The following is a 24,564-nucleotide window of genomic DNA, read 5'->3' as shown; positions in this document are numbered from 1 at the left end:
ATTACGGTTGCTATTGGCATTTCCAGAAATAACTTACAGGGGCTCGAAGGATAAAATCCCCAATGCTGGCAAAGCTGTGAATCAGTCAGCGCTAATGAAATAAAAATAATAAATGATATTGTTTTGAAGGCGTAGTGAGTCAGATGAAGCGTCATCGTGCCTTTATGCCATTTACTTATTTTCTACATCATAACCATGACAGGTCCCATTTTTCCGACTCACCTTGTGCTTGCTTCTTCCATGCTTGCTTGCCGCGATACTTGGAGGTGGCACCGAACACACATTCTCCACACATGCATTGGCAACTGCTGAATTGAATTGATAAGTACAATGGTGTGAAAAAGGGTTTGCCCCCTTCCTGATTTGTCACACTCAAATGGATCAGATCATCAAACAAATTTAAATATGAATCAACGACAACACAGCCGAACACAAAATGCAGTTTTGAAATGAAACTTTTTATTCTTAAAGGGGGAAAAAGCAAACCTACATGGCCCTGTGTGAAAAAGTGTTTGCCCCCTAAACCCTCCAATGTGGCTGAATTACAACAATTCTGCAAAGATGACTGCGCAGAAATTCCGTCACAGCGCTGGAAGAGACTCTTTGCAAGTTATCGCAAGTGTTTGATTGCAGTTGTTGCTGCTAAAAGTGGCACAAAGAGTTATTAGACTCGGGGCAATCACTTTTTACACAGCGCCATGTAGGTTTTTCTCCCTTAATAATAAAAAGTTTCATTTAAAAACGGCATTTTGTGTTCAGCTGTGTCGTCATTGACTAATATTTCAGTTTGTTTGATGTTCTGAAACATTTAAGTGTGACAAACATGCAAAAACAAAGGAAATCAGGTTGGGGGCAAACACTTTTTCACACCACTGCATTTGTTAAGTTGCAACATCAGACAAAGAAATTGCACAGCTGCAGCATACGGTCATTTTCAGTAACGGGTTTATTAAATTAGTGCAAAAGACAGACATAACTCATTCAGAATGTCTTCTTTTTCTTTGAGGTTGCTTTCCACTCGAGCCCTCACTCAACCGTCTCTTGAGTGCAGGCAGGAGAGAAAACGTCAACTACACACCACAAACACATCCTTTGTTTTCTTTAACATCTTTCCTAGGACTTGTAAAAGAGATGGAGAGAGAACAGGGGAGGAACGTTTCAACCTAAACACATGGGCATCGAAAACTCAAGATTTCTTATTTTGCAATTAATCACGATAATTAAAAAAAGCAACAGCAGAGATGTTACAATGGAAAAGTCAACACTGACACCAATGGCATTAGAAATAGTGCTCAAGTTCACTGAGAAAAAGCCCAAAATCTTCTTTTATTCACTCACTGTGTGGGGGACCCAAATAACTTGCAATCAAAGTACATAAGTTAATCAATACTGTATATTTATACAATGGTAAAAAATAAAATATTTTTTATAATAGTATTTTTTAAAGGTTTACACCATTACTATAAAGATATACTGTTTTCACTCCATGACAACTAATGCAATAAAAACAGGTAAATCGAAGAAACAACTCCAGAGTTTCCGACTTTTAAAGGCTTATTGGCTACCACCTTGTCCTAAAAGACCACGACCACTGCAGACAAAGAAACAGGCAGCATCTCTCCTCTGAAACAGGGAAACTAGATCAAACATAGCCTGCTGAGAGTAGAAAAGAACACATCAAAAAGCCAAAGCTCCACGCCCTCCAGGACAGTATCTCAGCCTTTGCCGTGTTTGTCGGCACGAGGAAAGGGAGGCGGGACGTGCTGGGGAGGGAGTAGAAGGATGAAGGGGTGGATAAATAATCAGGTTGGTTGGCTGATGAAGTGATGAATGTGGAGCATTTGTCCGCCCATGCATGTCCTGTCCAGGGTTAATGCTGACAAAGGCTACGTTCACACTGCAGGTCAATGCTGATGTTTGTGCTCAGATGTGACCTTCAGAGGTGGGAGCAAGTCTGTGTTTTGCAAGTCTCAAGTCTTTAATCTGCAGTCACGAGTCAAGTCTCAAGTAAAGACGTGCAACTCCAAGTCAGTCTCAAATCAAGACAAGACATTTTGAGTCGAGTCCGAAGTCATCGGTTTGAAATTTTCAAGTCCTTACAAGTCATAAGCACTCTCTAGTGTCTCCCAAATGAAACACCATTTTAAGAATGTAAAATTCTATTAAAATTGACAAATATAATGAATGCGTTTTGAATTGTTTTATTTTCTAAATAAAATAAGACTCGTGTGACAAGACTTGTCACAGAAAGAGAGTGTTGACAGAGCGTTCAGGATTTAGTCAGCGCACAGAAGTGCAATCCAAACATCCGTTGTTTGTTCTTAAACCTGATTGGACATTAATAGATGCATTCACTGATTCACAGGGAAAAGATGTTGTCTTGCTGGAAATCGCGTAATAACGATCACGTTAGTTGAATACTTCCAATGGGAACACATTTTACTCAACACATTCACTGAAAATCTCAACTATTATCAAGTCATCAGATTAAAGTTCAAGTCACGTCCTGAACTGTTGACGTCAAAGTCCAAGTCAAATTGCAAGACTTTGGTGATAGTCCAAAGTCAGCAAAAATCAGTGGCGTAGTTTTCATGCCAGGGTGAACATCACAATTCCGATTTCTTTTAAATGCGACTCGGGCCTTGTTCGTATGTAGCTAGAAATGCGATATGTATCTGATCTACTGCAGTCTGAACGGTGCGGTCTAGTGGTGTAATGGTTGGTTTCAATAACGATTCGATTTGTATCACGATTCGTGGTTGCCGATACAATTCAAGGACGATATTGTTTCATCTAGAAAGATACGATCCGAAACGATTCATTAAGTTTTTAGCCAAAAATTCAAACAGCGTGACTGTAAAAAAAATACCTGGATACTGGACAGTGCAGGTGAAGTTTCCCAGATTCCCGTTGTTTTTTGGTCAGGGAATCAGGTATAAAGGATTAATAATGCTGACATACTTAAGAATAAATTATCAATGAGTAAAAAAAAACAGTTAAAAATGCAATACAAATCAGGATGCACAGAGGGTGGTATAGCTTGCCATGATTAATTATTTACTTTAAATAGTGCAATCTAAACCTGCACTTTGCCCTCAAAGGGGAGGGAGATTATGCAAATTTCTCAGCAAATGAATGTGGAATGGTATCTTCCATTAGGTGTTTTAATCTTTCTCACCTGTACGGGCCGATGGCAGCAGGGGCTGTTTTGTGCTGATAATCCTCCTGGGGTTGTATACATCCGACCTACACGTCATCGAATAACGAGTTTTGCCGTGTGGGACTTGGTTAAAGGTACACACCGATATAGGAAAAAGTTCTTCCCGTCATTCGAAAATTCTTTTAAAAAAGTGTCCGTGAAGCGGCTCAGGTCAATGTTCCACCACTCATGGCTCCGACGTGCACCCCGGCGCTCCTTGGAACAGGCCTCGCAGCAAGTTCTCCACGAGCTGCCAGAGCCAAAAGTCTAACCCTCTTTCTCTTAATCGCACACAAAATCTACACAAAATCATTTGGGTAAAAAAATGTTGACTCCCGTTGTACAAAATCTTTGAAATTGCCACAAACGCGCCAAGGAGAGCATACATTGAGGCAATGTTTACTTCCGTAAACACACGGCAATGCGTGCCAAGTTGTGCGTCACTTCCTGGACGTTTTGCATTCACATGGACATGTCACATTTTTTTGGCAATGTAAACGACCACAAAAAAGATCAGAGTTTAACAAAAAATCTGAACCGGGCATCATAACCTGCAGTGTGAACGTAACCTAGGGTGAAACAGCCAGGACTGATCCCCTGTCAATCACCGGGTTGACACATAGAGACAAATGCCCATTTACATCATATTCACACCTGTTTAAAGCCTGTAACTAAAATACATGTTTTGAGAATTGTATAAGAAAGTTGGAATACCCGGGGAGACATGCAAACTCCCACACAGAGAAGTCCAAGCCTCCTTGATGTGAGGCAACAGTGCTAGTCACTCATCATTGGTTTGAATATACAGTACGCTCAATGACCACTTCCTTAGATACACTTACTCAACTGACTGAGATCCAGTTCAAGAGTCACACTTAGTATTTTGATTGACACAGTCAGAGAGGTATCTTTATTATTGTTGATGTAGTTTAAGAGTGGTGTAGAACGGCACGCCAACAAACTGAGAGGTATTTTTCGCATCGGTAACAAATATCTCCGTATGATGCAGTGCTGTTCTACACAATTAAGCATAATATCTTCTAGCATTGTTATTGTCCAATTACGTGGAATTTGCAGTACAGCTATTGTTGGTATCGCTTTAAATTGTGCAGCTGCACCTACTGTTGTATGTCTGGAAATGGTTACCATGGGTGTTGCTAGCCAGTTATGGGCACTTAAACAATAAAAATGTATCGACGGAAAGCGCTGCATCAGTAGCAGTGAGACATTTGATCAATGGGATATTGATGTTTGATGGCGTTACATGCAAAGTGTAATGACAGCACGTGACGATCCAATCAGGTTGCTTGATACCGGAGCATGCTATGACATGACACACCCAAAATCTACTAAAACAGCACCTTCTGCTGGGATACATTTTCCAGGCTGCCAGCAGACCCCCGCTGTATGACAATGTAAGAATGCATTCGGGTGAAAAGTGTAAAAAAGAATGTGATTGAATAATCGATGGCATCTGGGGTTAAGGTGGGGATAGGACAGAATGTCAAACAAGGTAAAGATGATGGGATATGATGTCGGAAAGGAGTGAGGAAAGAAGCGATGAAGAAAGGGAGACAAGTGTTGCAAGAAGATAAGTGATTTTTCCACAACAGTTGAGCTGGTGGGGATTGTGTTTATTGTCATGTTTGATTTTTCACGGTGTCAAGACTTTTCCTAGCGTCTCCTCTTTCCTCCTCTCTCTGCAAAGCCAGCGTCATGTGCGGGGGAGATAAGTCGTTGCTTTCCGATCTTGCAAACAGGACCATTTGGCAGAAGCTACAGGCCTGGTGAGAGAAGAAACGAAGGTCACCAGTGAATCAGAGACGACAGTCATTAAATATTCAGTGAGGACACACCAGAGACACTCTAATTGCAGCATCTAAGCAATTGGATTTAATGTAAGAGTCCACCCAGAAACCCTCAGCCTCCCCTTACTGTTAAATCCCAGACACCTCAATCAATACAACTCAAAGCAATCAACACTTTGTTTAAAGTGCAAACATAAACCGAGCTTTTGATTTATGATGCCGTCAAGACTAATCCTCCTGCAGAAGTAACAGTGAAGATTAATTGGACACTGGCTTGTGTTAATAAACATACATCAAAAAGTTGGTGAAATTGTGCTTTAATTCTTTATACCACTGAAAAGCTTCTTTATTTCCCGTTGAAATGATGCCCCGTTTGTTAAGAACGTGCTTTTGAGGGATGAGAAGCACAACTGAGTATGTGCACTGCACTCATGTCAAATGTGCTCAGTCTTCTAAGCCTGTCTGCGATTGACCCCTATTTTAAATTACAGGGTCTCCACAGTCTGGGATTGAACTCTATCCTCAAGGATGACAACGCTTGTCCCCCCCCCCCCAACAGAGTGGTGTCTGTCACAGATTACCCTTACAATTTGGGACTGGAAAGAATGGAGTGGCCTGACTTCAACCCAATTGGACACTTGGGGTATCAGCTTGTGTGTGCTGTCTGTGCTTGAGTGACCAACGCAACAATGCTGTCTGACTCCAGGAGTGGAATGCCATCCCACAGCAGTGTGTGACCAGCATGAGGAGGAGGTGCTTGGCTATTATGGCTGTGTTTGGTTCTTCCACACAGTCTGTTTGTTATAAGAATACATGGGAAAATTGCTAATACCGTCATCCTTCATTTGTTGCGGTTAATTGGTTCCAGACCTGACCACGATAAGTGAATTTCTGCAAAGTAACATTCCTGAATTCATTCTCAAATTTGTGCTGTTCAACCCACAAATGCATGTTCCTTCATAGATTTGTACTAATACTTTTTTTTTACATTTAAGAATGAGCTAACTTTCTGGTTATCCTTGACGGGCAGTGTCGTTAGCTGTGTGTGTGTGCATGTCGGTTGGTGTTCTGCTGTAATCTGTCAATTTGTCTCTACAGATGGAATTACAGCAGATCAAGATGTGATACAACCCAGACAGTCCTATCTATAGACACAACGGGCAGACGTACACACAAGCCCACACTGCACTATGATTTGAAATATGAGAGTTTATCGATTGCTCCTCGTCTCCCTCGTCGAGTGTGACATGTTGGAAAATGGCTGAGCTCACGGGTGAGATGTTTGCTCTGTCCTACCAGCAGTTTCTTTTTCTAATGAGATCCTCTAATACAGCCATCACCAAATGGCGGACCTTGGCCCAGATACGGACCAGTGATGGCCCTTTAAGGATCCGTGACCAATTAAAGTGAATGGGAAACATAATAACATATTCTCAGGGCATTCAATCGATCGCAACTGGACTGCTCAGGTTGTCTTAGAAGACGTTTCACCTCTCATCCAAGCAGGCTTCATCAGTTCATGCTCAGAAAGACTAGGTGGGACACATCCCAGTCACACTAGATAGGACAGCTCTAGTCTGAGAGCTTGTTGCAAGATCCAGTCTATTTATCCTCTAAGGAGAGGCAGGTCCAGACAGGAAAGGTTGGCTCTTTAGTGGTGTCAAATGACAGTCGTTAGGGTACAGGAAAGCGGGGCCTCTGCCCACCAACCATGGTCATTTGGGTGGTATCACCTTCATTAGCATCCCATTCAGATGTAATGATGGTCATGGACCCACCTGAAACCAAGGTGGCTATGCTTTTTTTTATTTCTTAGAGGCTAAATGACTGAGTCTTTTGAGTCTCCCACCTAGTCTTTGAGCATGAACTAGACTAGAGCTGTCCTATGTAGTCTGACTGCTGTGGCCCACCTAGTCTTTGAGCATGAACTAGACTAGCGCTGTCCTATGTAGTCTGACTGCTGTGGCCCACCTAGTCTTTGAGCATGAACTAGACTAGCGCTGTCCTATGTAGTCTGACTGCTGTGGCCCACCTAGTCTTTGAGCATGAACTAGACTAGCGCTGTCCTATGTAGTCTGACTGCTGTGGCCCACCTAGTCTTTGAGCATGAACTAGACTAGAGCTGTCCTATGTAGTCTGACTGCTGTGGCCCATCTAGTCTTTGAGCATGAACTAGACTAGCGCTGTCCTATGTAGTCTGACTGCTGTGGCCCACCTAGTCTTTGAGCATGAACTAGACTAGAGCTGTCCTATGTAGTCTGACTGCTGTGGCCCATCTAGTCTTTGAGCATGAACTAGACTAGAGCTGTCCTATGTAGTCTGACTGCTGTGGCCCATCTAGTCTTTGAGCATGAACTAGACTAGCGCTGTCCTATGTAGTCTGACTGCTGTGGCCCACCTAGTCTTTGAGCATGAACTGATGAAGCCTGCTCGAATGAGGGGCGAAACGTCTTCTAAGACAACCTGAACAGTCAATTTGCTATCGATTGAATGCCCTGAGAATATCATGACCTGGATAAATGAGAATATTCACAGGCAATGATAACATATAATCATGCTCAGCAGTTTGCGGGCGTAATTGCTTCAGTTATTACGGTTACGTGAGGGCACACACGGTGACGTCACTCACAATCAGCCAATGAAACAGTTTGTTTACTTGCTTGCTTGAAGTGAGTGAGAGAACCATGGCTTGATCAAAAGTAAGAAATGTTGATAGAGAAAAGCCAACATTTAAAAGTGAATGGACGGACCATTATATATATTCAAGAATCCAGTACCAAACCGCTCCTATGATCTGAAACTGTAGCACTGGTCAAAAGTGCAAATGTGACGCGACATTACCAGATCATGAAGTACGTATTCACCGAATCTGATGTGAGAGCGCGGAAAATAACATCACTTAGAGCCCAATATGAAATAGTCATAGCACATTCATTTACAGCACAGCAATGTGCAAATGAGTGTGGCCCGGGGGCCATTTGTGGCCCGCCCCACATTTTACCAGTAAAACACGAAAACTAAAAAAAGAAAAAGGCAAAATCAGCAGTAATTTTATAAAAATGAAGTCAAATATTGAGAGAAAAAAAATGCAATTTAAAAAAAAGTCGAAAAAAAATCAAGTCAATAAAAAATAACGTCGTTTTAGTTGGAAACTTAAAGAAAGACGTCATTTTTTAAAGTTGTAATATTATGAAAAACAAACAAAGCTACTATTAAAGTTGTAATTTTTTTGAAAATTTGGTTGTGGAAAAAGTTATGTTAGAAAAATAACGTCAAAATATTATGTGAATAAAATCATAATTGCATGATTTTATTCACATATAATAAATAAATAAAGCAAAGAAAAAACAACAGCAGAAATGGAAAAACAGCTGTGCTTTTACAAGAATAAAGTTCAAATATCAAGAGAAAACAAATGCATTCTAATGAGAAAAAAATTGTGATTTGACGAGAACTAACTCTAACTAACTAACTAACTAACTAACTAACTAACTAACTAACGTATGAAGAAAAATAATGTAATTTTAGTAGCATATTAAAAAAAAGTTATTTTTTAAGTCGTAATATTATGAGAAACAAACAAAACAAAATAAAGTTGTAATGTTTGGAAAATTAGGTTGAGGAAAAATTAAAAAAAAAAGCGACAACAGCAAAAATGCGGAAAAAAGAGCAAAGACTGAAGTTCATACTAACATCACCTACATCACAAAGCTGAGACGCAGTGTGTTCTTGAAATATACATAACATCTCAGCATATCTACTGTACATGTGTTGCTTTACAAAATAGCGAAGTGACTTTTACATCCTTTCATTTTTCAGTATGTGGCCCTCGGTGGAAAAAGTTTGGACGCCCCTGCGCTAAGTGCTCACATAGTACACAGACTGCAGAGAATATCAGGCTGCATGCAAACGCAATACTGTATGTGCAAATATGGTGAAAGTGCTACACTGTAGCGTTGCAGTGCTGCTTCTGCACACAATTCACTGCAATAATCATCAAGAACAGAAGAGCTTTAGCATTCTGCTTTAGCAAACAGGCTTTGTGTTAAGCCTTGGCAGGACTGCTAATCAAGCACAAAGCATGTGGTAGAATGTGGTGTAAAGGTGTCGATGAGGCAATGGACATAGCTAAGACCTTTTAAGGTTATTGTTGCATTATATGTTCTCTGCTTGTCTTAAGAACACACTAGTGGGTTTCACCATTACTTTTACAATTGTTGTCACATTCTTGTTGTTTTCATTAGGCTGGCAATCCAAATCATTTAGTTTAACTCATCGAGACCTCTATTGGTAATGTCTCCTTCCCTCCGTGGCTGTCCTTCTCTCTTGCAATGTCTTTCTTTCCCTATACTGTAGTATTAAGACATCTTACAGAATGGCTGAATGAAAGCCATGTAATGGGTGCAAAAAGGCCAGGTAGCACTTTTATTTGCTGTTGTTTTGTCTCCTCTCGACACTGCACAGACATTAGGGCTCCCCTAGAAAGGAACTCAAAGCTAAGAAACACTTTAAGGCACTTAGTTCTCAAGTATTGTTGTTTTTTTCCCCCAGATCTGGCCCTGAGCAACCCTGTTTAATCTCACACAAGGAACTGGATATAAATGTGGCAATATGGGCCGCCAGGCTAAAATGTCAAGGCATTAAGTGCATAGTTGAATCAATTTACTTCTGCTCTGCAAACAAAAGCAATGGTTTCATGAGTCCAGAGCTGTGTGGGAGCCAGAATTGGTGGACTGAGTCAATTTGTGGTCTTAGGAACCACAGGAAACCTCTGGAAGAGGTTCAGGTACAGTGTACAGAACTTTAAAGTCCATCTATTCATCCATCTTCTTCCGCTTAGCCAAGGTTGGGTCACGGGGGCAGCAGCCTGAGCCTCTCACGGCGACTTTGTCCAGCACCACCTGGCTGAACCTGAGACGTTCCTAGGCCAGTTGAGAGACATAGTCATCCTGACCATAGGCCCGAGCCACCTCATCTGGCTCCTCTCAATGCGGAGGAGCAGCGGTCGTACTCCAAGTTTCTCTCAGATGACAGGGAGAGCCCAGCCACCCTGCGAAGGAAACTAATTTCAGCTGCTTGTACCTATGATCGTGTCGTTTCGGCCACTACCCAAAGCACGTGACCATACTTTACAAACTTAAAGGTGAGCATCACAATTTGTACGCCCTATGTTACCTCATCCGAAATAGAAATAGATAATTAGATAATACACACAACAGAAAAAGATTTTTGTCTTTATTACATAACTGAGGTATTGTGCAGTATAACAGTGATGGGAAACTTGATTCCTATGACTGACTTCAGTTCTTATGAGTCACTCATTGAAGTGCATCTAATTGGTTCCAGACCCGACTGTGATAAGTGAATTAACGCAAAGTCGGAGTCTGTATTATGAATGTCAGCCTTTTTATTTTAAATACTGTAGATACAGGGCACTATGTTCAACGCTTCCCAGTTCTCTTCTTCTACAGATTTATGTCCTAAAAGCTAGCAGAACGTCACTGCCCTGTATAGCACTCTAAACAGCAGCTCAGCGCTACACAATGCACCTGGCGCTGCTGTCACATTACTGACACCTAGTGACCAGTGTAGAATACAACATAGCGCATCTTTAAATGTCTTCTGAATGCCTTATATTCATTTAGCTATTTTTATGCTTGAAAATTCCAAAAATATGTCAAATTTGCTGAAATATACTTTTGTTTTTTTTACTAATAGTAGAATAGCAAGCCATACCCAACCCCAAATAACAATAAGTTATTAATTTACTTTGAAAAACCGTGATAGACAAGTCTTATTTATATCTAGAGTAAGTGCCTCACCAGCCATGAACTCCTTGTGAGTCACTGAAATCAGAGTCTCTGTTGAGCCCCCGTGATGCAGCATGGGCAGGAACAGGAAAAGCACAGTTGATTTGAGGCAATTTCTAAATTGAGCAGGGTAAGTGAGTAAGGCGTTAACAAGTTCAAGTTCCCACTTCAGTAAAAAAAATTGCCAGTATTGAACGGCTCATTCACGACTCGCACACATCTATTGAGTAATTCAGAAACACCACTTTTCACTTGGGATACTGGAAAACCTGACTTTTGACTTTACTTCTGATTGACAAATAGTAATAGGTTTTAGCAATGCAAAAGCACCATGTGTCTGTATGCATAAAAAACGATGCAGATACTATGAAAATATGGCTTGACAGGTTCTTACTGATGTGCCACAAGTGAGTACTTCCACTTTCATAACCAAGAACAAACTGGTCCCAATTAGATAATCTCAGAGGAACAAGCAAGTAGGATGACCAGCCTCTCAGTCAAGCCTTAAGAGAGACGCTAGATGGAAGCCACTTACGAGTTAAAGTGTCACTTCTGAGCGGCTCTGCCACAGCATGGTCTTACTGCATGGAACATCTGGGGGTAGAGCTAGAAGTCATTGTTCACAGATGCTTTCCTTTCAAACTGATGGAACCTGAGAGGAGCTGCCACAAAGGCTTGGATAAAATACGTGAGTTTAAATGAGCCAAGCTGGCAGGAAAAGGCCCAAGATGCCTCACAGCTGGTACTGGTGCCAAATGTAAAGGGCTAAATTATGGCAACCTATGATAGTGAGTGATTCCACTTTATAACTTGCCACTTGACATTCATACCCATTTTTATGCAGACTCTATTTTTGGAGTTACACTACAAACATAAAATGTAAGAAACAATGCATATCTGAAATCAAGGTCAAAAACCTATTTTTGACCAACAAGATACATTTTTTTCCATGTTAGACCAATTTGCTTATGTTAAGTAATATGTACTAAACCCTGAGATATATTTGCCAAAACACCATTTTACTTCTTGGAAGAATTTTGGCAAGTGCCATCTTTTCTTGTTCTGTTTTAGTTCAATGTATAAATACTCTCTGACCCAGAATACTTCACACTAAATCGTTTTTTTCATTAATTAATGTCTTGATTTCGCCTTTTTTTGTGCAATTTTAGTGCTTTTTTTTTAACAGCGTTTGAAGGCTTTAACAGGACGAGCCTGGCCCTTTAAGAAGAACTGCATTGTGGAAAGTTGAGTGTTGTAGTTCTGCGCTTTAGGCGGCTGTGTCTCTCTTCTGTCTTCTGTCTTCACCGCCCATTGTCTTCTGCGTCCTGACTGGCTGTCAGTCCATCTAATTCGTGCCGTCTCTTGTTGTGGTCATGGCTAGCCAACTAGCTAACCGTGTGAGCTGCTTGTTAAACGCCAATTCTGTAAACAATAGTTTTCTCCCCGACAAAACCCACAATGTCAATGAAAGGTTCTGCACCCAAAAGGCAGAGAAAGCCAGTAATCACACAAAAAGTTCCACTTCTGGACATGCTGGAAGAAGGCAGAAGTTATGCAGCTGTAAGGCGCCATTACCGAATACTGTAAATGAATCTTCACTTCATGGAGGAGGAGGAGTAAAATACGACGACAGGAGCAAAATGTTTTAACAAGGATACAAAAACGCTGCAGCAGAACGGTGCCAGGACGAATAGGCACGGTCCGAAGAGTGAAATACGCGTGAGTCCCTTAATCATTTCTTGTGTCCAACCTAGTAGGTTGATCATTAAAATTCAAACAAAATTTTAACTTTGAGTGTTTAAACAAGAGAGAAATGTGAGAAAATGTCAATGCCTGCCTGAGAAAAGTCTATATTTCACATATTGCAGCCTATTTTGGGAACCTATCCCCGTGATAAACAAGGGAACACTGGATTTTGGCCTTGTGCACATGCCAAAAATGCATTTTATCCTTGAAAATAGGTACTTTTTATAAATGGGTGTGCCTATTTAATTTTGTGAAACAACAGATGGGCAGTTAATAAAAAAATTAAACAAACTGTGACAACAAATTTGTTTGCAGAAAGGGCATTTTATTCCTGCATCCTATTGCATCCTTCTGTGTAACTAAAATCAGAAATTGTAATTAGCAAAAAAAACAAAAGAACATTTAGATACAGTACGCTAGGAAAAAAAGTGCATCCCAGCTTTGTGATACAGGTGAAAACGTGTATTATTAGTATATTCACATGTTTCCGAGCATACTTAAATGCAGCAACTCGTACTTCCGCAGCAATAGTTACAGTATATTAGATAGCGCTAAGAACAGCCACTTATTCTTTTTCTTTGTCTTTCTGTTTATTTAGACGAAATATACACACATAATAGCCATGCTGTTGTGATGTTCGGATTGTCCCTGAATGCACCTGATGACGAGGTGAAGTGTTGTTCCAATGACGAAGGGACTACAGACGTGTTTGTGAGTGGGAGATACGTATATGGTGTTGGAATTGCACTGCTGTTGATGTGTTCAGGTCAGAATAAAGTCATAGAAGAGCGTCAGACTGTATGACTGTGCGGGGACGCTAGTCTGTGCCTCCGTCTGGTGTCATAACAAAGAGGTGTGGTTTGCCATGATGCACATTCTCTACTGACGCTAAGTAATTAGTGAAATAAATTAGTCACCGCAGTTAACGTGCTATTTTTGACAGCCCTAAATAGTTGGAAGTTGTCGTGACAACATATGGCTCTGTGTCAGAACCCATGTTGACTATGATCATCTCTCACAGTGTTCCTGTTCATTAGTGGCTCATGCTCCCTCACACTTCGACATATTCATTTTTGATGCAAAAACAAAGTATATTTGTGTATTTCAGTTCACGGCTCAAACAGCCTTCGCAGCGTGATTTGAGAGCAAAGACAATGCACCAACATATACGCACCACGCATGGCTGCCTTCAAAAGAAAATATGACAAAGCTGCATTTTTCCAAGAGTAAATAAGCTTCTAAACATCCTGTCTCTCTCACTGGAAAGGGGATTTGTGTCGAGCTGAGGAAGAAGGAAAGCGGCTGTTGGAGTGAAGTGGAGGATCAGAGAAGACAAACAACGTGGACTAAATACCCTGGAGGATGGAGGTAAATTAGTAGCATCTTGTTTTAGAGTTTGTGCAGTGTGCTATGGTAAATTCTAAGCTTTTATGACACCCGCACACACACTCTCTGGCTCTCTCCTTTACTCCTGCCACTACGATATTCTGTAACTCTTGCTGAAATGACAACGAAAAGCAAAAGCAAGCAAGTTTCCAGCAGTTGACCCCAACTCCAGACCAATTTACAGCTGCAGCCTGTAATCCTGCATGATTGAGGTTGGAGCCTGTAAACCTAAATTGAGCACATGTGGGGGAATTGGGTGCACAATAGGAGGAAATTGTGCATGCATGTGTGTGTCCAAAAAGCAAATAATCCCCCCCACAGATTTCATTTGATTACCCTATTTCACATAACTCATAAGCTAAATTCTCTCAGACAAGTGCAAGTCCGAGTCACAGACACAGTCTGTATACATGATTTATTCACTATGCCTTCAGCGACACGTCGTCAGCTTTAAAAATGCTTGTTTGGATCACCGGTCAAGCTGTTGAGGTGAGATAATACAGTATATAAAGGACACCGACAATGTTCCCCCTAATTTTTCAAGTGTCTGAGCATACATACAAACAACCCGAGCATTCCTTGGACCTCTGTGAGTGCATTGCGCGATTGCGCAGGTGCACAGCTTAGAGCAGGGGTCGGGAACCTTTTTTGCTAAGAGAGCCAAGAAAGACACATTTTTAAAAATGTATTTCCGTGAGAGCCATATACAACTAAATGTGTGTTATTAAGCATGACCAACAATTTTAGAGCATAATAAGTCTCTGAATTATTATTTTTAATAACAACGTTATATTGAAGCTAACCAATAATAAATACTGTAAAATACTTCTTACCATTAATGTGACTTCTGTGCTTGCGGTAGAAAACGGATGCATGGATTAAAGTGCATAAAGAAGTTTTATATTTTGAATGTTATTTTTAACCCTGTGATTTCTGTCAAATAAAATTACAACAAAAACATTTTATTGTGTTAAAGCCAGAGAGCCAGATGCAACCACCAGAAGAGGCACATCTGGCTCCCGAGCCATAGGTTCCCTACCCCTGGCTTAGAGGGAACACTGGTCACAGGGAACATCTGTTCACATGTGCATTGGGATTTTCTTGGTCGATTAATCTGAAGCTGGTTGTTTGGTTAACTGAGTAATCGGTTAGGCCCACAACGGACCAAATCAAAATGAACCAACCACAAGCAGTTAGTGGTTTGGTCCGCAACATGTCAGAAAAGAGGTAAAAATGTTCATCATTGCTGTTTTCTTTGCCTAAAACACACGACCTCTTTCAGTTTAATGGTTGTTTGCAATAAACTGCTTACTCAATTTTTTTTTGGTCCCACTTTCTTTGCTTCTTTTTTGGGATTTTGAAGCTCTACTTCCAACCTCTGACAGTGCAAAATGTAAATCCTTACAGTTTTTCAACTGGTCTTAAAATTTTGATCAGGAGTGCATTTGAATGCGACATGACGATATTCATCAGGCATCCTCAGTTAAAAGTTAAAGAGGATGACTTCGGGAACATTTCTTCAAGCACAAATCTGGAACGTCATCATGTAAAATAAATAATAAATAGATAAAGTGCTTTTCAACGAGGCACACAAGTGCCTGAAATGGACAGATACACTCAATACAGTAAATATTAAAGAGACACAAAGAAAAGGGTTTGCAGAGCATTATTTCTTGATAAACTGCATTTGTCACGGATGCCAGCTAATGTGCCTGTGTGATCGTACACTGTGTAAAACCTCACTCCGTGGCGCCTTAAAGGAAAACTGCGCTTTTTGGGGGGAATTTTGCCCTTCACCCACAATCCTGATGTGGAACATGAACACACGTCTTTCTCTTTTCTGTGCGTTCTAAACGTATAAAAACAGATAAAAAGTGACAGCTCATTACTGCGCATGGGACTCACCTACAAAGACCGCTATGAAAGCACCTCCAAAAACCTCCAACAAGGTTTTATGTTTTTTGAAACATGCTTTAACCACGTGGTAACAGGTACATTCATGATATCATCATGATTATAAAATCAAATGATGACGTATTCAGATGCTGCTTTGTGTCTTTTATTTATGTTTTAGTCGGGACACAATACACTCGTGCGTAATAGTATTTATAATAAGTGATAAATAATGTACATCTTTTAAGTCAATAATGGCGCGATGTTTTCATGCAATTGATGAATAAATCTTTACTGGCTTCCATTGCATGTTTATTTCGAACTGATTTCCCCTCACCTCTTAAAATGTGCGTCGCCTTTTTGCGCGTACGCCAACTACAAAGGTGGCGTAGCGGTGTGCACATTCTCCCGTCAAGTTCTGTGTTTCAAGGTACCACACTTTGCGTGGAAAACGGCGTACGCAACTTTTCGGCCCCATTTTGCGTGTACGCAAGCTTTATAAGTAAGGCCCCAGGGCTTTTAGCTCATTGGCTAGTGCTGATTGACGTAACCCTCAACCAGCGGGGATGTGCCGACGTGAGGTCAACCCCAACCCCAGGAAGGACTGCAGGGCTAGTCAGCCTCATATATTTACAAAAATATCTCATATATAACAACTAAACAGCACACAGCGTTATCAGCATTTGTCTTGTGTTTATGCTGAACTTGCTTCCTTGGGCTGCTGTCTCTCTCCTCACCATTTGACTGCCGCAGACACCCAACAAATTCAAAGTATTTGATTGGCTGGGTCACAATGCACGTGATTGGTCTTTGTATTTACTTTGTGCATACATTTACTAGCATAGTGACCATAAAAGCTGCCAGAGAGCTGCAGTTTGAAATAAGAATAAGGTAAATCTTGCTACGCTTGCTAAATTGCAAGCTTTTGTCAAAATAATAAGGCGGCACAGGCCTTGGGAATATATTCGCTAGTTTTACCAGTTTAAATGTCATAAATATTTGCTTGAGACCTACTTCTTCACATACTTGTATACAACAATATAATGCAGGAATACACTGAACAACACTGTTCTACTGATATAAAGGAAGAAAACTGATTTTAATCTCCACACATCCATCTCCTTTTCCCAGCGCTTCCCTCTGGCTCTTTCCATTTTCCTCGCTCTCATCTCTCTGTGTCAGGGTCAGAGTTCAGCTTGGAGATAAGGGAATAGAAACAGGATCCTCTGTGACTCTCTATCAGGCTCTCAGACCCAACACTGCAGTGATCAGTCACCTGTATCTGTGGCCCGACGCAGCTCTCTGTGATGAGCTTGGGCAGAAGTCATCTCTCCTGGTGCCTGCTGGGCTTGTGTGCAGAGATGTTATGTGTCTGACCCGGAGCTTGTGTCGCTCAATACAAAATAACGTGTGAAAAAGGACACACACGCACACATTTTGCTGTCACATGGAAGGCAATACAACACCTGTGTTGAATCAGCTCTAACTATACAATGTGGCGCCGTCCAAATCAACACACAGGTGCACCCGCTCAGGATCATGCGGCCAAAGAATGTGTCATGTGCAGCAGCTGTTTGAATAGTGAACGCCACTGCCACACCGGGAGAAGAGAGGTGAATGCTGCCGGAGATCAGTCTACGGCATGTCAAGCAATTACTATGCTTGCTGGTTCTGATACTGCACCTACTGCCATGACAACTACAAACAGTATTTCTTCAAAGATAGCGTTGGAATGTTTTTGGTGTGTATTTTAGTTCATTCAGACATTTTTATGCTTGAAAATATTAGGTAATATTTGCTTGAATATGCATATGTTTTGACTAATAGGCCGTATTCGACCATGAAACAGCGTGATTTATTCATTCCAAACAGTTCTTTTCACACACCAGGGTTAGCTTGTTTTTTCGACTGCCCACTTGCAGTCTTCCTCAGATGGGTCACGTGATGTTCTCGTGACGTGTCGTGTCAGCTGATTTATTTGAATGTTTTCGCTGTCTTTCGGTCTTGTCAGTGCACTGTGGTCCTAAAGAAGTCGGACAGCGGATGGCGCTGTCGCCCTGCCTTCACTGACAGGAAGACAGCGACAACATCCGTATAAATCAGCTGACCAAATGAACCTCATTGGGCTAGCATGATTTATTAATTCATATATTTTTGTAAAACTGCGATAGAGTGAAGCCACAAAATTTTAACCGAGAAGTGTCAAGGGTCAACTATACTTCCGTTTTCGTTATTAATCCATTCCAAAGGGTTCACTGAGTCGTACGATCGTATGAAAGAAGGGTTAACAAGCACAAACATTCAGTCATGTGAAAAAAAGCAAGACATCTCACGGGGTGACTGTACCGTACTGTATGTCCTCTGTCTTTCACTGCCTTATAAACAGGATTAAAAGACGAGTCTGACCATCCTTGCTAATGCTATCATAAAACTCCCTGCTCTCCTTACAGATGCTTACTCTGAAGTCAAGAAGACATGTACCTTTAGGGCGCTTTCACACTTGCAGTTCACTTTCTTTGGTTACAGATAGAGAATGTCTTGGTTTGAGTCGGACCTTCGGGAACAAATGAATGACGCTAACCGAGGTTCCACTGTATACGCAGACTCACAGAGTGGATGAAGAGAGTTCTCACCACAGCAAAACTGACGGACCAAATAGATGCAATTGTGAAAGCACCCTGAGGCTATGTCGACATGTACAAGACATGGGAATGTTCCATTTTACCTCAGCACTAGTTCTGTCCAAAAGAGAACAAGTTTGCAAGCTGTGAAGTGCTTGCCAAAGCAGCAGTTGGCATAATAACACCCAAGCCTAAGGGCATTTTACCCATCTGAAGCCATTTTTGCCAAGCCTCTACAACAACAATGGCAAATCAAAGAAAAGGAGAAATTATGTATGTGGACTTAACAGCACAGTGGAATTATTCCTGAATATCACATTTGAATATACGGTGCTGTGAAAAGTGTTTGCCCCCTTCCTGATTTCTTTCTTTTTGCATGTTTGTCACGCTTTAATGTTTCAGATCATGTAACAAATTTAAATATTAGTCAATGACAACACAACTGAAAACAAAATGCAGTTTTTAAATGAAACTTTGTATTGTTAAGGGGAAAAAAAATATTTAAAAAACTGTGTAAAAAAGTGGTTGTCCCCTAAACCTAATAACTGGTTGGGCCCCCCTTAGCAGCAACAACTGCAATCAAGCGTTTGTGATAACTTGCAATGAGTCTTACAGCGCTGTGGAGGAATTTTGGCCCACTCATCTTTGCAGAATTGTTGTCATTCAGCCACATTGGAGGGTTTTCCAGCATGAAGCACCTTTTTAAGGTCATGCCACAGCATCTCAATAGGATTCAGGTCAGGACTTGGAATAGGCCACTCCGAAGTCTTCATATTGTTTTTCTTCAGTCATTCGGAGGTGGACTTGCTGGTGTGTTTTGGATCATTGTCCTGCTGCAGAACCCAAGTTGGTTTCATCTTGTGGTCACAGATGGCCGAACATTCTCCTTCAGGATTTTTTGGTAGACAGCGGAATTCATGGTTCCATTTATTACAGCAGGTCTTCCAGGTCCTGAAGCAGCAAAACAGCCCCAGACCATCACACTACCACCACCATATTTTACTGATGGTATGATGTTCTTTTTCTGAAATGCGGTGTTACTTTTACACCAGATGTAATAGAACACACATCTTTCAAAGTTTAACTTTTGTCTCGTCAGACCACAGAGTATTTTCCCAAAGGTCTTGGGGATCATCAAAATGTTTTCTGGCAAAATTGAGATGAACCTTAATGTTCTTTTTGTTCAGCAGTGGTTTTCATCTTGGAACGCTGGCTGTTTTTGTCTTTCTTATGGTGGAGTCATGAAAACTGACCCTAACTGAGGTAAGTGAGGCCTGCAGTTCTTTGGATGTTGTTGTGGGGTCTTTTGTGACCTCTTGGATGAGTCGTCGCTGTGCTCTTGTAATTTTGGTTAGCCGGCCACTCCTGGGAAGTTTTGCCATTTGTGGATAATGGCTCTCACTGTGGTTCGCTGGAGTCCAAAAGCTTTAGAAATGGCTTTATAACTGTTTCTAGACTGATTGATCTCAATTACTTTCTTTCTGGAGGGGGTGCAACAGGGAGGGAAATCACTTTTTCCACACAGGGCCATGGAGCTTTGGATTTTTTTCTCCCTTAATAATACAAAGTTTCATTTAAAAACTGCATTTTGTGTTCAGCTGTGTTGTCGTTGACTAATATTTAAATTAGTTTGATGATCTGAAACATTTAAGTGTGACAAACATGCAAGAAAAAAAGAAATCAGGAAACACTTTTGCACACCGTTGCAAGTCAACAGCAAAATAAAATAAAAGTTCTACTGAGCTGGTCTTGAAATCATTTTTTCTTGTCCTATTGTTTGCGTAGACGTTGTCACAACGTAGTTATCCTCGACCGAGACCGAGACAACACAAGCACTGATGGACATAAACAAAAGTCAAAAACACAGAAGACACTCAACTTTGGAAAAGAGTGCCAAGGTGTCAATAATTAAATCCACATTTTTTCTACCTGATATCTTCTATGAATATTAGAATAATAATATAGGTTTTTATGCGAAATCAATAGCTAAACAGCGATCGCTGTCACTAGTCTTGTAGCCTATCTTGCTTTGCTGTGTGTCCATGGCTGTGTTTGGTTGCGTCTGTTTGCTCGACGTGACGTCACTGCCAGCATGACGGCTGTTCAGAAAACTTGCTGAGGGGCGTTTGAAAATCACAACTTCATTTCACTCGTATTTGATAGTTGTCGTATTAAGTGAACACTTTCATTTTGTTGTTTTTTTTCAAACTGTTTTGCTGCCAGGAGCACTTTAAATGACTTATTTCAACATAAAAGGTAAATAACCAGAATTAATAACAAAACAAGAGCCAAACAAAACCCAGCATGGTGCAGCAAATCCAGCCTGGGGAGGAGGAGAAGAGCGATGTGCCAGAAATGGAGCCATTTATTTACTGAGTGTTCTCCCAGGTGCTCAAGATCAGATCAATCGGCCCATGGGTGGGCTGCAAGGGAACTTCCGAGAGAGCGCGCAGAGTATTAGCAATGTGACAGAGCTGAGAAGTTCAGGAGTTTCATCTGCATGAACACAAATGTGGGGAGTGATTGATGAGCATCAACAGTCAAATCGATCCATGCCCTGAGGAGGATCAATGATGGGATGTGAGATGTTACTGCGGTCCACATGAGAAGATATGAAGCTGTGATGTTACATGGGAGTGTTTCTGATTGGTAAAGAGAAGCGCATGATAAAGAGGCAATCTGTCAGCGAACAAAGTCAAAGATGAGTACTATATAAGAGCAATACGAGCCTAGCATACAAGACAAGTAAGCAGTGTGACAGATGCACGAGGAAGATGTTAAGAGCAATATAACAAGACTGAGGGAAGATGGGAAAGAGTGCTCAAAGAGGCTGGCTGTGATTTTCCTCAATGATCGTCACTGTGGACTGCAAATCAGCAAAGCATTAATGGAAGTACGACTCCCACACCATCCTGCAGGACTAAAACCACAGTCTACTTTTTCTTGCTTTGGTGTTCCCTTTCCCATGGTACCATTCTTTTGTGTTTTCACTGTAGCCTTTACTTTTCTCACCTCTGGCATGCAACTTGTAGACTGCAAACAATCCCAGGGAGGGAGAAGAAAATGAACCCTGCAGTTCTTAAAGATGTTCCTTCTTATCAAAGCAGCTGCTGGACATTTATTTTGTGAATGAGGAGGCTGAATTATTGATGCTCTTGCTAATGGCCTAATGCGACATCTATTGAAAATGAGTTTGTGTTCCTCCAGCAAAAACAACACAGGCTTATTTCTTATTGGAATAGATGTGTTTCCATAGTAATGGGATCATTTTCTTTTCTTTTTTTTCATATTGTGAGTCATAAATCTGCATTTCAGTGACGTGAGCTTTCACCAAACTTTCCAGAATTATTCCACTTTATATTCTGAAGGTTTCTACTGTGGGGTTGGTTCATATATCATTTATAGCCAAATTTAGTAACAATTTCATTTTGAAACACCGGTGGAATTGATTTATGGCTGTTGACAGGGTATTCAGATTCATGGAGCATTCGATGATCTCATTTGTAACACCTTTGAGTGTAATGTCAAACAACAATAATTAAATCTGTTTCTAAGGCACCCCCTTGGTCTTTGTCCGTGCAGTAATACTTACAGGGTAGGACGAGCATGAGTGTTGTTAGCATGATGAGAAGGCTGGCGTGGTGTGAGTGAGCAGAGCTGCAGAGCATCTTGCTCTTCTTGCAGACGCAGACCTGAACTTTCACCTCTGTGTTGTTGGACAAAGGAGGCACCCCTGAATCAGTGATGATCAATGGAAGCTGATAGTTGGCTTTCTTCAGACTTTGCAGCAGCATGATTTGGGAGTGTGTAGCTGAGAGAGAGAAATGAAGAGATTTAGTACAATATATGCACCCATCCATCCCGCCTAGAATGGTCACCAGTCAATCGCAGGATCACACAAAAATAGGGACAATTTTGGACGGCGAACTCTGCACTGAAATGATACAAATATTTTCAATATATTTTGAATGAACATAAACAAAGGGAGAATATTTTATAAGGCAGAACCGCATAAGTGGTTTAAGTGGTTTGTTGAACAAAAAGGATGGCAGTGGCTCAGTCTGTAACAACTTGGCTGATGCACTGAATGAATCGCAGTCCAAAACCCTCTGCAAGCCATAAATATGGAAATTGCGATTAACTGTTGGTGAGACGCCATCTTGACACTGCTCGGGCCCCTCCCAATTTGGCAGTTGGCTTGAGTGAACTGCTGCAGCAACGCATTCCAGCCGATGGTGGTTGAGAGGCAGGCTACAACCTGGACTGATCAGTCAATCACATGGCTGACATACCCCGTAATTCACAAAAGTAACTACACCCCTGACATTGCCTTAATATACAGTGGTGCGCAGTCAGGGCCTTCTCTGCTGGCCTAAACACCGACCTACAGTACATTTACAACTTAAATTCTAGCATTTGTTCCATGAACACAAAGTCTACTATCTTCATTTTGTAGCGTGTCTCTTGGCTGCACCACTTCCACTACATGTATGAGTATGTTCTATTTCTTTAAATCCAATCAGATTTCAGTTTGTGTTGCCAAGCTCCCATCAAAACGGCGGTCTGGGACATACAAAAATGTTGAAAAATCATCTCAGTGACCCTTTAAGTCCCCATTGAAAGCCCAGTCCCAAATGCACAGGCCACCACTGCTTTAGAGTAACAAGTAATTAGATGGCAACGTCTGTGGCTGCTTGAGTGTTGCTGGTTCCGGGGTGCTGCGGTTCATTGAAGGAAGCACAAATTCCAACAGGTGCTGTCACATTCTGACGCAGAGCACGATGCTCCTACCTTGGGAAAGTGGCGGTTTTGCAGCATGATAACCATTCAGACACATCTCCAAGATGACAAGTGCCTTGCTGAGGAAGCTGAAGATGAAGGTGACGGAGTGGCCAAGTATGTCTCCTTGAGACCTCAACCCAATTGAGAACCAGTGGGGCATCCTGAAGTGGAAGGTGAAGGAGCGCAAAGTGTCTTAACATCCACCAGCTTTGTGATGTCCTCATGGAGGAATGGAGATAAAGGATTCTGATAACCACCTGCGCTGCTCTTTTAAATTCCATGCCCAAGAGGATTAAGGCAGTGCTAAATAAGAGTGGTGCTCAATCGAAATATTGGCATATTCAACACGAATGGTTGCATCGACTTATTTTGAGATGACAACGAATATAGACTAGCATACAAGCTGTGCACTGACTATGCTAAAGTATATCCACATTTCATTTCTAATGTACAAATGAGACTACTTGGGGAAGATATATTGTAACAAAAACGGCTGTTGAAATGTGAAGGGGGGGACTCACTTTTGTGAGCTCCTGGAGAGACGACGATTCATGCTGAATTTCCAACCGAGGAGCAATTTTGAGTTTTCAGTGAACCTAACGTAGGTGTTTTTTGAGGAAGCACTGTGAGAGCATAAAGAGGAAGATGTTGCCTTCAGCTGTATTGTATTTCAAATATTAGGAATGTAAATGGAACATGATTTTGTAAAATATTCATTTTTGAGGAATGAGGATCATATTCTGTACCTTTTTTGTGTGAGCCAACATGCACACTGTCGCTGAAATGGTCCAAAACACTCATTTATTATTGGATGCATTTACACATACACGAAACATCAGTGACAGAGGAGTATTTGTTCCTCCCTTTGCCCGCTGTCAGTCACAGGTATTACCTGTGGGCAAGCTGTGCTCCGTCATTCAAATACACAGAGACAGCGCTGTCGGCCGTGCAATCCTGAATCAATGTCTTGGTTGTCTGCCCACACACAATCTTTTCCTCTTCGGATCATTTTACTTCATCCCGGATCCATATTAGCATACCCCTTGTTTTTGGCATGGAGCGCTACTTAAATGAATATGTAGGTCTAAGATGTATTAAATATGTCAGTGGTGAGCCAAGTCAACTTGAGGAGTGTCTGAGCTCCCATAAAAGCAGTAAATTCATCCATCTGTGGGCTTTTATTCACGGTCAACAGTGTTTGTCTATACTGTATGTGTCCTGTAATTGACTGGCGACCAGTCCAGGGTGCACTCTGCCTCTTGGCTGAAGTCAGCTGGGATGATCTCCAGCTCACACGCGACATTAATGAGGAGAAGCAG

The 24,564-nt window shown here is 41.4% G+C and overlaps 1 protein-coding gene across 1 annotated transcript in view; it reads right to left on the bottom strand.

Annotated features, from left to right (window-relative positions):
* Positions 1-506: 506 nt before the first annotated feature.
* Positions 507-24,564, bottom strand: part of cdh13 (cadherin 13, H-cadherin (heart)) — a 337,156-nt gene continuing 313,098 nt past the window's right edge. Inside the window, exons 14-15 of the mRNA XM_054775680.1 lie at positions 22,056-22,274; positions 507-4,983 (exon numbers count right to left, since the gene is read on the bottom strand). Coding sequence (XP_054631655.1) covers positions 4,976-4,983; positions 22,056-22,274 — 227 coding nt within the window. The 3' untranslated portion in view covers positions 507-4,975. The remainder of the gene's footprint in view (positions 4,984-22,055; positions 22,275-24,564) is intronic.

Source organism: Dunckerocampus dactyliophorus, chromosome 5 (genome assembly GCF_027744805.1).
Source record: "Dunckerocampus dactyliophorus isolate RoL2022-P2 chromosome 5, RoL_Ddac_1.1, whole genome shotgun sequence".
NCBI classification, from domain to species: domain Eukaryota; kingdom Metazoa; phylum Chordata; class Actinopteri; order Syngnathiformes; family Syngnathidae; genus Dunckerocampus; species Dunckerocampus dactyliophorus.
The sequence above is the reverse complement of the archived record's forward strand: the minus strand, read 5'-3'. Positions and strand labels throughout refer to the sequence as shown.